Consider the following 16,196-nt stretch of genomic DNA (forward strand, 5'->3'; position numbering starts at 1 on the left):
CTGATCTAGTTGAATATTCAGAAAATGACTAAAGGGCAAAAACATTGCATCTTGATGGAGTGACTCACTGTAGCGTCAGTAAATATCTTGGCCATGTCCAAATAATCTTACAAAATGCTTTTAACAGTTATTTTAAAACTCGGCTCCAATATTACACAAATATGATCAAAATCAGTTACTATGTCTATCCTTTCACATTTGATTGGAATATAAGCATTAGGAGGTTGTAAAATTGATTTATAGATACACATATGTTTTTATTGTTTATATTTGTACTGAGACAGGAAAGATTCCTAGATGAGAAATTATATTTAGAGATATTTCCATTAAACTATTACGACCGACTGTATCGGCTGCTTTACACATATCTATGAAATACAGCACCAACTACTATTGATATAACAATCTTTTGTTTAAGTTGGTCCACTAAATGCAAGGTAGTAATTTTGGTGGAAAGATTAGTTCATATCTCTACTTTTGGATCTTTTCCAAACTTCCTAATTTGATTGAAGAAATTTCTTGAAGCTTTTTCAATGAAATATATTTCATCAGTGTGTGGCTAACAACGTTTTCCCTAGTTTTTTTTTTTTGTTTGTGTGTGAATGAGTCTAGCTTCATATGTGGACATCCAAGGTAATTCTGAGTAATGTCCATGATGGCGCCCACACTTTCCTCCTCCAAATCACATTTGCCAAGATAAACAAAAACACCTACTGGGAGTTCAATGTTCAGTACAAAGCGACAGGATCCATTAGAACTTTACCCAATCCTCTCAGAACAGTAAAGCACTCGCAAACTGTATCTACTTCCTCCAGACATGGGTTGGATATACTCTGTCATTTGGTAAGTTTTAAATTTTTTTAAACTGATTTCTTAATGTATTTATACAATGCTATGAACCTGCTGATAATGAAGCTTCATATTATATGCAGTGCAAAATACAATGTCTTCTACACAATTTTTTTTTAAATTCGACTGAATTATCTCGAGCCTCATACAACCAAGTCAACTTTGGTCTCACACCTTAGTTCCAACTTTCTCTGTTCATGGATCTCTGCAGGTTTGTGTTTGTGTCTGTGTCGATGTGTGAGTGCTGTTCTGTGGGCTTCACTGATTGTTCAATGCATGGAGAGATCCGGTCCACTCTGTATCCCCTGCCCTACCCAGCCGGCCTGAAGAGAGAGTGGAACATTTTGGGACGGGACGGATACCAGATCCAGCTGTCCATAACACACCTGGACATCAAACCTTCCGCTGGCTGCTCTCAGGACTCTCTTACAGTCAGAACCATATTTGAACATATATTTACAGTGTATTTTTAACAATATCCGTGTTTTAATCTTGATGTGCTAAACCCAGAACTTAGTCTCATATTCGGTACTTCAATAGGAATAGAGAATTGAGGTATTGAATTGGACAGAATAATAAGAAAAAATAAAAACCTAAACCTGAACTTCCACATGTAATACAAATAGAAATAGCAAAGGTCAATTGATTTGTTAATATACAAAACATTGATCTTGAACTTCAATATTAAAAGTATTGCTTTGCTCTCAAAGCTGAGTCTGAAGTGGTAGCTGACACCGATAACAGATCACCGTTCCAATGTACCAGATTTGTGTTTGAATTCGGATGCGTTTTCTAGTTTAATTTAGCTTAACAGACGGTAGAGATGCAAGTTCATTTGAACTCAAACAGCCTCTTGAGACTTGTGTGTTCAGGACTCGGGTTGGACTTTGACTCTATTCATGCATCAAGGTTTGGACTCGGACTCATGACTTGATAATTACATCCTGCTCTTGATCCAAAAATGCTCTTTTTCTCTCATTTTTTGATTTAAAAACTCAACAATATTATCGAACTTTTGAAAGAAGGAACAAAACACAATTCTACTACTATTCTTTTAATACTCCTCATAAAAATGTCTAAAAACAACTAGACGTATGTTATCTATTTTGTTGGCTTATGTGCTGACATTATCCAAAATGTTTCCAACAACGTTCAAACCTAGAAACATCAGAAATTTTATTCTAGGTAAATGGATTTTTTAAAATTTTGTTTGCCTTTTTATTGCATCACACCAACTTGACCCGTGGCTTTACTCGTCTCTTGTAAAGGATCATGGTTTGGACTCGGACTCATGACTTGACATTACATCCTGCTCCTGATCCACAAATGCTCTTTTCTCTCATTTTATGTTTTAAAAACTCGACAATATTATCTAGCTTTTGAAAGAAGGAACTGTTACTGAGTCATGCTGTTGAATTTCAAACTCTTCTCCTTTCGTGTCAATGTTCAATTAGCTGCTAACATTAATGTGTGTTGTAGTTAGTGGATAGAAGTTACAAAGTTTTGCTTGAACTCACATGAAACAGAACCAGTCAGGGAGTGCCTCATCATGTGTTTTTATCTAGTTTTATATCTTTCAGGTCGTCTATGATCAAAAGATCCTGGGGAGGTTTTGCGGCCAGGAAAATTCCACTAATCACCCAGGCAAAGAGCCGATCCGTTCTCCTGGCATGACTCTCATATTCCAGTCAAGTAACTCCAACTCAGAAGTCCAACAGCATATCGGCTTCTCTGCTACCTATAAATTAACAGGTAAAGCTTTTATGGTCACCTCCCTCCTCTGTATTGCAGTGTATAGGGAAGACACAGGGAGAGATGGAAAGACAGATTCTGTCTCTTTGTGGAATATTTGTCTTGCTAAATCTTCTGTTGGTTAATTGTAACAGTTTTACAGCAGACAATGTAAAACGTGTGATTATCATTGGGTTGTAATTAGCGTCCCATAGGTCAAATGACCAAAGGTGGAGAATGTTGGAATTTATTTTGCGACAAATAAAACAATGACAGCAGTTCAAATATATATCATTTGAAAATTCTAAAAATATCCCTGTTCTGTTTGTCTGCAGTGATTGACTGTGGAGAACCTGAGCCTCTGCTGAACGGAGGGATGACCTACATGTCTGAATTTCAGAACAAGTACCGCTCTATTTTTCAGTACCACTGTAATGAGCCGTATTATTCCCTCCCTGAAGATGCAAACGGTGAGATTTTCACATACATCATGCCAGAAAAATATCACTACTAATGCATATGTGTGAACATGAATCTTTACATTTTTTAAATGGCTTGGTTTTGAAATATATCATGTTCTGTGCTCTACAGTTTTATTCACTTGCGGAGCCGATGGAAAATGGAAATCCAGCAACGGCAGTGATGTCAGTCCTACATGCATACCAGGTACCTGTTGCCAAAATAAAATCCTGTGATGCAATTGGAACCTAAAGTCTGTATTTGTGTGACACTTCATTGTGTTTGTGTACATATGCATCCCATCCAGTTTGTGGCAAGCCAACAGAACACCTCTCTGTGTATCAGAGGATCATAGGAGGCAACGATGCTCCAGAATATACCATCCCCTGGCAAGTGCAACTTAAAGAAAATTACGGAAGTGGAGGAGGCATGGTGATCGCAGACCGCTGGATTATGACCGCAGCTCATCTTGCAACGCAAGCTACCAACCCAGTATCAAACAACACTGTGCAGGTAAGTTGGCCAAAATAGTTGTTACCTGCATGACCATGCTCAACATATTTTTACACATTTCTACATATCTTGTTGATTTGCAGGTTTATCTGGGACAAACTGATGTTCAGAGGTTGATGGATTCTCCTGTTCATGCTGCCTCGGTCCACATTCACCCTGATTACAACAACCCCGTAGACTACAACAACGACATTGCCTTAATCAAACTGCAAGACCCGATCACATTCAACGCATCTGTAATGCCCATATGTTTACCAGCGCAGAATGCCACGTATGTCACTGGAATGATGGGGTAAGGAAATAACTGTCAGGTTAAATTTCACAATTTCTTCTTTTGTAATTCATAATTTTACTGCTCCTACTTCTGAGTTCACCATAACTGTGTCTTCTCTGTCTTTTTCAGACTGGTGTCAGGCTTTGGCTATACACAGGAAATGGGCCGTTCAACACAGCAGTTGAAGTACGTTCACCTCCCTGTGGTGGACCAGGAGACATGCAGGGATTCATTTACTACGTCTCGGCAGAAACGGGGTGGAGGACAAATCCTGACAGACAATATGGTTTGTGCTGGACTTCCTGAAGGAGGGAAGGACTCCTGTAGTGGTGATGCTGGAAACGCGTATGCCCTGAAGGACAAGGGACGGTTTTGGGCTGCAGGGATTGTCAGCTGGGGGACTGGCTGTGGACGGCGGGGAGCATATGGAGTCTACACCAGAGTCGCTAACTACCTGGACTGGATCACAAAGACCATGCAGGAGAACTGAGAGTTACCATCTTTAATCATTTAGTTCTGCCAAATAACAACAAACAAGAAAGAATGACTTGACCGATGTCTTCCAATAAAATGATGAAGTAAAGTTGCAGATTGACTAAAGTAATAATTGTCATGAGGCTTTTCTTTAAGTAAAGGGTAATTGTTCTGCTATCGGCTGTAGGTAAACCATGAATGTATTCTTCTTTGTGCACCATCAATTGTGAAAGTGTGTATATTAATAACCAAGTGTGGTCGGCTTCCAAGGGTTTCTGGTACAACCAAATACTCACAACACTACAGAATACTCATTCAAAGCCAAATACTCACAACACAATCAAATACTCACAACATCAACAAACAACCAAATACTCACAAGACAACTAAACATAACAAATAACTCACAACACTACCAAACAACCAAATACTCCAAACATGACCAAACAACCAAATACTCCCAACATGACCAAACAACCAAATGCTAACAACACAACTAAACATAACAAATTACTCAAAACATGACCAAACAACCAATTACTCCCAACACAACCAAAAACAACCAAATACCCACAACAACACGATATACTCACAACACAACCAAATACCCACAAAAATACCACATACTCAAAACAACTAAATACCGTGTTGTCAAATAGATGAGGATGTTTTATATATTTACCTTTTCACCTACTCGCATGTTTTTCGAAGCACGTTGATCTCTCAGGGCCACCGTCATTTCCGTGTCTCCATAGAAACTAATGACCCGCTCCACGCCGCTCTGTGATTGGTCGACCCCGCTGCTCACTGCCTCTTCTCCTCCGCCGCAGCGTTTTCTGCAGATGTATCGATGCTGTACATCATCTGGACTTTCCTATCAGACTGGATCTTATACGAATGTTCAGCTGCTGCACGTGTACCAGTGGGGTAAAAGTAAAAAAGTAAAACTCTCAGACTGCAGTGACGCAGTGAGCTGCTGCTGCTGCTGGACGTGGAAATCAAAAGCGAAAGCGATTTTTGTTGATTGAGTTTTCTTTCACTTGTGTCACTTCATCTCGTGCTAACTCAACTTAAACTTTTAAGAACAGCAAGTCAGACTCCATGATGATAACTGAAGTCGTTTTGTTTGGATACTTCATGACGTGCGTTTGTGGTAAGATTATTTATCCGGGCATATTAAGGCTGGACATAGTAGCGCCAATATATTAACCAGTATTTGACTGGTAGGGCTTATTTTGATCATGTTTTGGAGGTTTATTGGAAATAAGCATGTAATTGGCACACATTTTGAATCAAATAGAAGCTGTGCATTTAATAGCATACAGTCCCAGCTCATTCTTTGAAATCGACTGGTTATTCAGTCTAACATAGTCTTCCACTCAGTGAACAGTAGGTAAACTGAATATACAAAGAAGACTCATGACAAATATTGAATAAAACATATTTTTCTGATAATAAGTTTTTGATAAATGGATTAGACTGAGTAGTTACTTTTTTGTAAAATCCTCCTGGAACAATACAAGTGAATATAGAAGCTAAAAAATCAGAGCTTACTTCCTGGTTTCCTTTTAAACAATACGAAAGGACCCAGTGTTTTCCACAAAGCGTTCTAGCAATTATGAAACAGTGGATATATTAATTATATTGTTTAGAATATAGGACAAGATGTTGAATATCCCTTGTTTATTTAGGCCTGCTGCACAATCTAGGTTACATGCTTCCAGTAGATGTTTGCCGCCGTTAGTGGCCACCAAATGATGTTAGGGACATAACTTCCCTTAGGGACATAACTTCCCTTAGCACCTTAGCTTCATCAAGTGTTTTGGGCTTGTAATCACTGATACAGGCCGAACTTGAGGGTACGCTGAGGCTAAAGGTAATTCTGACTGGCTACTGGCTTGTATGGCAGATCTATGAAAGCCATGTGGCCGGCTCAGTAGATCAGACATCATTACCTCTACTCTGACTTTATTCACAGTTTATTTATTAATTTGTTTCAGTTTAAATATTATTGTTCTAAACTGTATAACTGTAAAAGTTGACATGTATCCATTAGGTTTTAATTCAAGAAGATAAAAAACTTTTTGGTGTTTTACGTGTGTCTGCCCCGTGTGCCTCAGCGGATGGAGTTGCCGATGTGGTGCTGTCCTGCACCCTGGTGGAAGACGGAGTCGGCCATCATGGAATGGGCGCCGCCTTCACGCGGACTCCAGCTACTCTCGTCTTTAAAGATGTCGCAGTGGCTCCTGAGGAATCACTGGAAACTCTTACTCAGTTTGTCCCACCCTCAGTCCCTGACCCAGACCTCATTCTGTTTGAGGCCCAAGGTTTTGTTTTTTCCTCTACGTGTAAAGTTTGGTGCAACATAAGCAGCAGCATGTGCTGAACGTCTGCTCTCATCCCTCTGTGGCAGTGTCATCGGTCGAGTTCCCCGGTGCAGATGTGCTGCTCCATGCCGACTGCAACGAGCAGGAGGTGATGTGTGAAATAAGCCGCTACGCTCCTCGAGGATCCCAGGGAGGCTCGGATCCAGCCTATTTCATGGTGTCCATTAATGTTGAGGGAGTTGAGTTCAGCAGTGTGTTGATCCTGCAGACCACTGTGGTGGAGAAGGATCACACAACACTGATGCAAAGCAAACTGGGCCTGCCTCTCAGCCAGTCGGGTTGTCTGCCGACTGAGGGTGAGATGTGGCATTTGGAGACTTCTCATTTAATCATTGGACCTTTTTCATTCCTTGTTTCATTACATGGTCAATAGCATCCCTCTCATGACTTTGTCCCTGCTGTTGTCTTTGTGTGTCTTTCTGTCCCCCAGTGATATTCCTGGTGTTTTCCCATGTTAAGTCTGTAAATGCCCCTCTGAGTGGTGAGGTCCTCCTCAACTGTGGCTTCAAGCAGCATGAGAAAGTCTCATCCCTGGATGTGGGCATTGAATGGCGGATGCAGCACAGAGGGAAGGGGCACAAAGTGTTTGATATGAAGACGAGGCTGGATGACGCAGAAGGAAACACAGTTGGTGAGTGCTGGGAACAGGTCTGCATGAACTCCAATGTTTTATCCAGGGTCCTAAGTGCTGGGAGTGACTTTCTGTAGCTCTGAAGGTGACAACACAGATGAGGATGGTACAATAGTGAGGACATCTTTTGGGAAATTTCACAAATACAAAAGCCTCATCATGTTTTTGTTCAATATATCAATGTCCTTGACTTTAAACAAAAATTAACTAAACTCTAAGATCCTGTTCAGGCCCATTAACATCCGTCCTGCACGTTTATTCATTCAGCCCCTCCAGACTCCACTAACTTTTGCACACACACACACACACACAAACACACACACACACAAACACACACACACACACACACACACATTTACAAAAATGCACATCTGTAAGATCCCCAAGATCTACATGTATGAGGAGTTAGCTGAGACTAATGGAACAATATTGTAATGGAACAATAGACATGTAACAATGATGATGGGCTTTAATTACCTTCATAACTAGAATTCCTATCACATCAATGTCTGTCACTCATCTATTTTGGAATCTCTGATAGTCTTGAGGATGTCTTGTCCCTCATCATGTCTCATTGTATGTTTTCAGTGCATGCAGAAAGGACAGGCTCCAGCATGGATGCCTCCGGGGTTGCCGGTGAGGGTAACGTCTCTGTGACCCTGAACAAGGTGCAGGTTTCAGACGAGGGGTCCTACATCTGTACCGTTACCTCAGGCCTTTTCCACGCGCAGCAAGTCATTCAACTCCATGTTACTCGTGAGTGTCGCTCTGATCCGATCTGTCAGGTCAAGAGAAATCCACAGCCCGCTTTACATTCCTCCCCTGACTCTTTGTGTTCAGAGCCGCCCCACGTTTCGCTATCAGAGGAGAAGCTGGTTTTGAAGAAAGAGTCTCCTCAGACACTGAGCTGTCACTGCAGTAACTACTACCCCCTGGATGCTCAGGTCTGTAAACTCTGATTTTAGATAGAGCCTTATTCTGGATATTATCCTTTTTTTACCACTGAATTTCTAGGAAAGAGCTTCTGTTACACATTTGCTGATAGTATTGCAAAGCCATACTGGATCGTAAAGGTACAGAGACAGCAAACACATAAACCTACCTGACGATGAGCCTGAGGCAGTAAGCGTTTGGATCTGGTGGGTGTTTGGTGAATTGTTTTTTACAGATCATAACTGTCTTCTTCCCTCTGCCTCTCAGATGGAGTGGTTATCCATGTCGCCTACAGATACAGAGCCTGCAGTCTTTCCAGATCAGGGATCACTGTCCAGCCATCGGCAGCATAGCGACAGGACGTACTCCCTGTCCTCTCACCTGGCTGTGCCCCCCACTGTACCCCCGGGCACCAAGATCATCTGCAGGGTGTCTCACCCAGCCCTGGACGCTCCTCTCTCTCTGAGTGTGGAGGTTAAAAGTCCAGAGCAAGGTAATAAGTTTGGCTTTAATGGGACATATTGACTTTCTTGCTGAGAAGCATGTGAGAAGATTGATATCACATTCACTACTGTTTGGCGAATATAAGGCTACAACCACAAGTCAAAATCTAATCAGCTGAACTTTGACTTGAAGTGACAACTGGTCAAAATTTGAAGAAATACCCTAAAGGTAGACTTAAGATATTATGTTTACGAAATCTACCTACCAACACATCTAAAGATCAATATTTAATGTAGAAGGAATAACAGAATAGAAATAATAACGATCCTGGTTATTTTGACATAAAAAGCAGTGATCTGTCAGTGATCTGCATTATATACTGTTTACTTTCTATCTAATGTAATGTACCTTCAACACTTATTTTTCTTTCTCTCCACAGATTCCTATTTGATTGTTCTGGGTTTCCTGATCGTCACTGTCATTTTCTTTTACAATCTTATGAGATAAGTCAGTTGTGGAGATTCTGAGTAAATCACTTAATTTGTGTCATTTACACGTCTCTAAGTTATTACTGCTTAACTTACAAAACAAAACATCTTCATCAGGTTCTTTCATTGAATGTAGCCTCCTGTTGACTGGCAAAAAGATCATAATTTAATTTGAATGTGTATATTTGTTTGATATATTTGTTGTTGAGTGTTGTTTGTGGTGATTCACTCACATTTCTGTACTCAATTCTTAGCACCTGCATGAATCCCAATTTCCAAATGACGAACTGTAATTTTTATTTTAAAACTATGTATTTGTTGCTCTCACTGATGCTGTTTTTGTGCCTTTTGTTATTATGGCTCTTTCTCTTTGTCTATATGTTTGATGTTAATATTGTTACTGTGTTTTGCCATTTTCTTTTCATCAATAAGGATTTTGTGACCCAGACTTTAAAACTATCCCTGTTGGAGTTTGTTTCTTCTTTTCCTATGGTTATTCAGAGGCAGAGTAAGGATATTTCTAAATCAGGGGCCAGTAAGGGGCCACAATTTACAGAGAGGAGCCAATTATAACATCAGTGCACAATTTAGTTAGTGCTGAAGCTTTGAGCAAAGCCACACATCATTAAATATATTTTGAAATTTAATCCTATTTTATGCACATTCTATGAAAAAAAAAAAAGCTTAGAAAATTTTAATTATTTACTAATTATATTTTTTTAGTATGGTCAATAAGTGAAGTATTGACTGGACAAGGGCACTTCAGGGGCCAGTCAGATTTCCCTGTGGTCTATTATTGTTGTGATCGTTTATTTGATTGTCTTTTTGTTTGTCTGCATTAAAATTTTATAAAATTACATATGAATATTAATTAAAATGTTTAATCTGTGCCAAATCACAGGAATCTGTGTATTTATGCCAGTTGAAGTTCGGGTGATGGAGGAAAACAACCAGGTCTGAATTGGCTAAAGAAGGTATAACAAAGTTCAGTCGTCAGGTCTATTGATGATTTCTTTATTGGCATCAGCAAAAGTGGTAAGCATGCATTTGTTTTTCGCAAATCCAGTTGGATCTCTTACTGTAAATCACACTTGTTCTCATACCTAATGTGGTAATTACCCTTTAATACTGTTGCTGCACAATACCATCGGGTAATTTTGGACTGGAACTGCTACAATTATTCATAAATGCCCTTTGCACTTAAGGTTGTTCATATTCTCACAATTTCATCAACTCTCAAAATCAGTCTGAGGAAAGGAAAACAAGCTTTTCTCCAACAACAGCCCCCCCACCTCCCTCCCAGAAAACCTGAAAGAATTCATAAACTTGCTTTCAGGAGCATCGTCTGACGGATGTGTACTATGGTTCTACTCATACAATACTACATGTATTTAACGGTTCACGATAGTAGCAGTTGTTTGCAGTCTCTAAATGTAATTTTTCTCTCAAGAGCAAGTGAATTTAAAACCTGGCAAACTCCTCGGCGTCATTGCATTGCATAAGCAGTAATTATCAGATCAGAAAATATACATAGGTCCTGGAAACCACTAACAAAAGAAAATGTACAATCGGCAGTAAGATTCAGACATGGCAGATACACAGGTCACACAAATAGGCAGAACTATGGACACCGTTTGCCATGCAAGTTAAAAACAAACACCTCTTTTTGACTGTTACTGAACTGAGGGTGGCGGCTGGGTCTGTTTTCATGTGAGCGGGTGAGGGGGCAGCGGGAGGGCCGGGCGGCTCCGAGGTTTCTCAATCAAGTCTGTTCTCCCGTTTCGCTGCTTTTCCATAGATCCGATCGACTTGGAAACAACAATCACACAAACAATTGTGCCAACACGACTCTCTATGGCTGTGAGTCTGTCCCAGGACGGATTTGAGAGGCCTTCCTCTGCGTCGGAGGGGTTCATGTACACAGTAGAGTGTCTGTCAGTGGCTGCTCGTCTGCTCACCTCGCTGTTCATGCCGCTAAGCATAAAGTTACATGCCACCACCTGTGGTACAAAACCCCCATGTACAAATGAAGCATCGTTATAGAACTACAAGTCAGGAATCCCTTTTCGGTCCAGACACAAGTTTTCCACTTATTTATGCTGAAAAATGCTGCAATGCTCAAACTACATATCCCTGAATCACTTCTTCCTTTCCTTAAACCCTCACCCCGCTTTTCACATCTTTCTGTTTTCTATCACTAAACATCGGAGAAGTAAGAGGCTAAGCAAGAGAAAGTTAAGCAGGAGGAGAAAAAGTCACTAAACTCTGAAAAAGCTACTAGCTACAATGCTTTGGATCACAAATACACACGCGCATACAACAAAACCGATCACAATCTTAATCTAACATGACCTTGTGTTAGGAAGCAGCGACGATGGAAGCAGTGGTGAGGAAGAGGAGCAGTGGGAGGAGGAGGAGGAGGAGAGTGTTAGTTTGGCATGTCAGTATCAATTTACAAATGCAGGACTCTCATAAAAGTTAATATGAATAAGCTTTGGTGTATCAGGGGTAGAAAGGACTGCAAACTCTGGTTCAATCTCCCTGCACACGTTCACCCTCTGTACACTGTACATGACCCCCCATGGCTCCGTTCATTGGGTTCATAGACCCGTGTGTTCCCCGTGTCACAAGGATTTTTCTCTCTCCCTCCGTCCCTCCCTCCTTCTCTTTCTTTCTTCCTCTTTCACTCCGCCTGCTACGACCTTCAATAATACATGAGGTGCAGAGACGGGAGAGAGCGAGCGAGTTCGACTTCACGCCAAAACAGTGGAAGAAACCGATAAGGAGGGAGGGAACAGGGAGGGACAAAGAAAGCAGACACACCTATTAACACTAAAGTCATGTGTAAGTGCAAGATGGTTGGATGGAAGACTGTGAAGAGAGGGAGGAGAGGACGGATAAAAGAGGGAGGAGTGGCGCTAGTTTTTTTTTTTCTCTCTCTTCCCTCTCGTATCATTCTCAAGTCCATATCCATCCGTATTGATGGGCTGAGTTCAGTAGAAGAAGTACACTGTGGATGAAGGAGAGAGGAAGACGTTAGTCGGGCAAAGCTGTAACCTTCATGACAACAAAACAGAACAGACTGAGCTCTTCCTTTGAAATGTACAGGTTGGTTTAAAAAAAATATATTGAGCATGAAAAATCGGGCATAATTATTTATGAAGGAGATTTTTTAAATGTTCTGTCAGAGTCCTTCGACAAAACCAGAACTATTTCTTTATTTAAATCAACCATCAAGTTAACACCCCTTGTATGTCAACACTAATATATATAAATATATGTAATATATTTATAATATATACCAACATGTACATTCTTGCCATGAATGAAGGATCTTTTTTTCTATAAATGTAAATTGCTTAATTTCAAGGAAAGCCAGAGTTAAATGATCAGCTACTTTTTCAAAGAACCTTATCGGTTATTATAAACATGTATATCAATCAACTTCATCAACCAATAACGGTTTGTGAAAGGATAGAGATGAAACTATGTGTCTTCTACTTACAGAATATTATTCCAACCACAATGACTCCAATGATGCCCATCATGATCATCATCTGAAAAAAAAAGATAAAGATATTTACGATAATGGTTCATCTGTGTTGAAAACTCTACAATTTCCTGTTTTCCCTAAAGCATCTGTTCCGACGTGCACAGCAGCTCATTAACAGATGAGAGTGTGGAGAGACTCCCCAGCACAGTCACTGGGTTCGCCTGAACGCACCTCAGGCTGAAAACGCTGTTTGATGCACTTCACTGAAAAAGCTGAGGGTTGGATTCACACTTAAATTGTGTCCATCACAGTAAATTCATAAATCATCTCTGAGCCGTACACTACGTACTAATAGGCACATGAATACACCATGAGTTTATTTCGGTGACGAGTCTGTTTAATGGACCCAGACTAATGTACCCACCTTGCAGTTCTTCCACCAGTACTTGTTCTTTAGCTTGGCTGCGCAGCTTTCAAACTGGGAGGCTCCGGCTTGGAGAGCATCCGCTCTGTCATCCAGCTCTGAGAGCTTCTGGTCCCTTTCCAAAACCTTGTCCACATTCACCCGCATGATGTCCACCACCTAGGCCATTTGGCAGCGATGTGAAGGGGCGATGAAGGGAATAACAAGCATGGTTAAAAGAGAGCAGCACACGGGGGGTGGAGGGCTTTCTGTAGATATGGTGCACTATACATAACAAACATGAATAAATAAGTAGTTGCAATCCATTTGCAAATTACAGAAGAGGCTGTCATATATCAAGGAGCAGACCTTTCCATAGAACCTTAGAGCAGCGACAAAGCGTTTCACATGCTTGGATGTCTCTGCCTCAGTGTATGTCCACTGTGTGTATAACGTAGGGACAGATGTTTCACTATCAAGCCTCTGATGAGATTCCTCTGCATCTTCAGCACTGACATGTGTCATGTAAACTCAAATTCTGGCCCTGACTCTTCGACTGGCCTGCTTCAGCTCACCTCCTCTACTTGAGCTTGTGTCTGCTGTAGCCTGCGGTTGCTGGAGGTGTTGGGTGGGCCTGGAGGTTGGCCGGATCCATCGGGGGCTCCTGGAGCACCGGGGGCTCCGGCTGCGGCGGCATCTGGGGCAGACCTGACGAGAAGCAAAGGATCTTATTAATAATATAGAGTTTATACTGTTTATATGTTTATACATAGAGAGCCCCGCACCTACTGCTGAGATTAATTTGCAGATTACAGAGGTGGGATAGCAACTGAGAAAAACTGCATATGCAGGGTGAAGAATGAGGGGAGTAAGAAGTAAAGAGCGGAGGAGGAGAGGAAAGGATGAGCAGGTGAGGTGAAGAAAGGGAGAAAAATTTAAATAAGAAAGTCTAGGACACAGATAGGAGGCAAAAAACATAAAGTCCTGCCCAAGAAGAATGATAAGGAGAGTTGGGTTGGGTGGAGAAGGGTGAAGTGCAGTGGTTGGTGGTGAAGCCTCCAGCAGGGGGGAGTGGAGGTGTAAAACACAGGGAACAAGCCACTGCCTCACTGCAGGACTCTTTCATACAAATCACCCTGTCACTGATGCTGAAGGAGGACAAATTCATAAATAAATAAAAATGAAGCAACTGTGAAGATGAGGAACCAAAATGTCTGCATCATCTTTCATGAAGGTTCTTTAACACTAGGCAACCAAAAAGTCCTTCAATCTTAATTTCCCCTCTAATTCACATTATAATAAACTTGTTTTTTCTATCTGTGATGTAAAACTATATTTAAAAACCTGGATTAAAACACAGCAGAACCCTTTGATGACTCCCTTCAACTCTTGAATTCATTATTTAGTGACGCTGTGACGGAATCTTTTTTCACTTACGTCAGCAAAATCTGTCAAGCTGAAAGAAATCAGTTCAGCCGCAGAATGAAATAGAATAAAAAAACAACCCGTACTGGAAAACATGCAGGGAAACCAATGGATGTGAATATGAGCAAATATAGATCCATGCATTAGATATTGTGATGTTATATAGTGATAAAAAGCGCAGGAGAAAAGACGCATTAATACTCACATCTTCTCTGCAGCTGTTTGAACTGACTCACGGGCAGTGGAGGAGGAGGAGGAGGAGGAAGAGGAGGAGGAGGAGAGAAGGAGGTTCTGAAGTACCACACGAAAAGAAAGAAAAAACCAGAGAGATCACTGGGATGAAGGAGACTTGGATTTCTAGGCACTGGTCCCAATCAAAGTCCCAAACGCTTGGAGGGATGGAGAGGAAACTGACGCGCGGGGATGTTTGGCGCAGTGGAGCGGGTCCTCTGGAGCGATGCGTTCAAAAGTACCGCAACACGGGCGCAAGCAGCCGAGCTTGTGATGTGAAGAAGAAGAGACCCAGAGGAGGAGGAGGAAGAAGAGAGCGATGAAAGTACCTCTGGGTTATAATCCGTGCAGGAGGAGGATGTCCGGGGATGTTGTGTCCCTGCAGCGGCTCCTCCTGCTCCGGGAAGCTGACACTTCTCCTAGAAACAGCTTTTTTTTAATTAAATGTAGGATGAAGAAAAGAAAAGTCCAGTCATGAAGATTCGGTTTGATTTCTGCACCTCCCTTCTCTCTCTCCCTCTCTCTCACGTCCGGGTAAAAAGTGTTATGGCACCGTTGCCTGCTGCAATAATGCGTCTCTCCTCCTGCCTCCCTCCACTTGGACTCGTAACGACAGTGCGGTGGCCCCCTCCCCTCCCTCCTCCTCCTCCCCTCCCCCTCTCTCCCCTCTCAGACTTTGCAGTACTGCAGCTCCCTGTGTGTCGGGGGGGGGGGGGGGGGGGGGGGGGGGGGGCGACGACACTGCGGTACAGTGGACGCCGACAGAGTGTTGACTCGACCGTTTCCTCCCGGGCCTGGGATTCTCCAGTTCCTCCTCTTCATCCACCTCCTCATGTGACACATTTGCCCCCTTTTTTTTTTGCATTCACTCCACTTTGATTTCTGAAACCTGCAGTTTCCATTTTGATCATCAACTCTCTGCACAAGAGACCACGAGGCTAATTGAGCACGGAAACGCATCCCAGATTTGCATGTCACTGCTGTGAGCTACACGCTGATTTGTTCCATTTAAAGGAAAATCTGAATGGCTGTTTGAAAATGTAAAATTGTTTACGACGAAACACAAAAATTTAAAAGCCACAAATATATATATAATAAGTGAGTTTTGTTTTATTTCCCCATGTTATTTAATCATCTGCACAGGGACTTATCATTTGATCATGCGGACGTCCTGAGCCATGACTGTCACTTACACTTGTATTAATGTCAATACTTTCTGAAGATCGTGTTTAACAGTCACTAGATTTGGTGTTCACACTCTTCTAGCAGCAAAAGAATCTCAAGCATCAACATTTCTACTGATTTTATATATATATTAGTGCTGTCAGTTTAACGCGTTATTAACGGCGTTAACGCAAACCCATTTTAAGCTACTAGGCTGCAGCTATATGTTTCTATTTATTTAAAAACAGGGTACTTCTTATTTCATACATTTCCCACAAATATTGGGAGGACTCAAAT

At 41.5% G+C, this 16,196-nt stretch overlaps 3 protein-coding genes across 3 annotated transcripts; 2 read left to right on the forward strand and 1 right to left on the reverse strand.

Annotated features, from left to right (window-relative positions):
* The first annotated feature begins 688 nt into the window (after positions 1-688).
* On the forward strand, positions 689-4,433 carry LOC128448992 (complement C1r subcomponent). The gene is made up of 8 exons (XM_053431939.1): positions 689-843; positions 1,061-1,280; positions 2,430-2,601; positions 2,916-3,050; positions 3,172-3,246; positions 3,347-3,552; positions 3,636-3,844; positions 3,956-4,433. The coding sequence occupies exons 1-8, from the start codon at positions 818-820 to the stop codon at positions 4,314-4,316; spliced, it is 1,404 nt and encodes a 467-aa protein (XP_053287914.1). The 5' UTR covers positions 689-817; the 3' UTR covers positions 4,317-4,433.
* Positions 4,434-5,076: 643 nt separating this feature from the next.
* tapbpl (TAP binding protein like) lies at positions 5,077-10,040 on the forward strand. The gene is made up of 8 exons (XM_053431940.1): positions 5,077-5,453; positions 6,421-6,627; positions 6,714-6,983; positions 7,118-7,318; positions 7,907-8,074; positions 8,159-8,262; positions 8,519-8,744; positions 9,135-10,040. The coding sequence occupies exons 1-8, from the start codon at positions 5,402-5,404 to the stop codon at positions 9,200-9,202; spliced, it is 1,296 nt and encodes a 431-aa protein (XP_053287915.1). The 5' UTR covers positions 5,077-5,401; the 3' UTR covers positions 9,203-10,040.
* A 141-nt stretch (positions 10,041-10,181) lies between these two features.
* Positions 10,182-15,578, reverse strand: vamp1b (vesicle associated membrane protein 1b). Its single transcript, XM_053432311.1, has 5 exons — positions 15,478-15,578; positions 13,655-13,787; positions 13,101-13,259; positions 12,689-12,740; positions 10,182-12,193 (listed from the first exon to the last, which is right to left on the reverse strand). Exons 1-5 carry the CDS (start codon positions 15,576-15,578, stop codon positions 12,177-12,179), a joined length of 462 nt encoding a protein of 153 aa, XP_053288286.1. The 3' UTR covers positions 10,182-12,176.
* Positions 15,579-16,196: the final 618 nt, after the last annotated feature.

Source organism: Pleuronectes platessa, chromosome 10 (genome assembly GCF_947347685.1).
Source record: "Pleuronectes platessa chromosome 10, fPlePla1.1, whole genome shotgun sequence".
Lineage (NCBI taxonomy): Eukaryota > Metazoa > Chordata > Actinopteri > Pleuronectiformes > Pleuronectidae > Pleuronectes > Pleuronectes platessa.

Excerpts from the sequence above, each read along its gene's own strand:
- LOC128448992 (XM_053431939.1), top strand. The coding sequence starts at position 818 with ATGGGTTGGATATACTCTGTCATTTG. Across the intron at positions 1,281-2,429 it reads GCTCTCAGGACTCTCTTACA|GTCGTCTATGATCAAAAGAT; the intron begins GTCAGAACCATA and ends TATATCTTTCAG. Across the intron at positions 3,051-3,171 it reads CCTCCCTGAAGATGCAAACG|TTTTATTCACTTGCGGAGCC; the intron begins GTGAGATTTTCA and ends TGTGCTCTACAG.
- tapbpl (XM_053431940.1), top strand. The coding sequence starts at position 5,402 with ATGATGATAACTGAAGTCGTTTTGTTTGGATACTTCATGACGTGCGTT. Across the intron at positions 6,984-7,117 it reads GGGTTGTCTGCCGACTGAGG|TGATATTCCTGGTGTTTTCC; the intron begins GTGAGATGTGGC and ends TCTGTCCCCCAG. Across the intron at positions 8,075-8,158 it reads CATTCAACTCCATGTTACTC|AGCCGCCCCACGTTTCGCTA; the intron begins GTGAGTGTCGCT and ends CTTTGTGTTCAG.
- vamp1b (XM_053432311.1), bottom strand. The coding sequence starts at position 15,578 with ATGTGTCACATGAGGAGGTGGATGAAGAGGAGGAACTGGAGAATCCCA. Across the intron at positions 13,788-15,477 it reads TCGGCGTCCACTGTACCGCA|GTCTGCCCCAGATGCCGCCG; the intron begins GTGTCGTCGCCC and ends GCTTCTCGTCAG. Across the intron at positions 13,260-13,654 it reads CACAAGCTCAAGTAGAGGAG|GTGGTGGACATCATGCGGGT; the intron begins GTGAGCTGAAGC and ends CAAATGGCCTAG.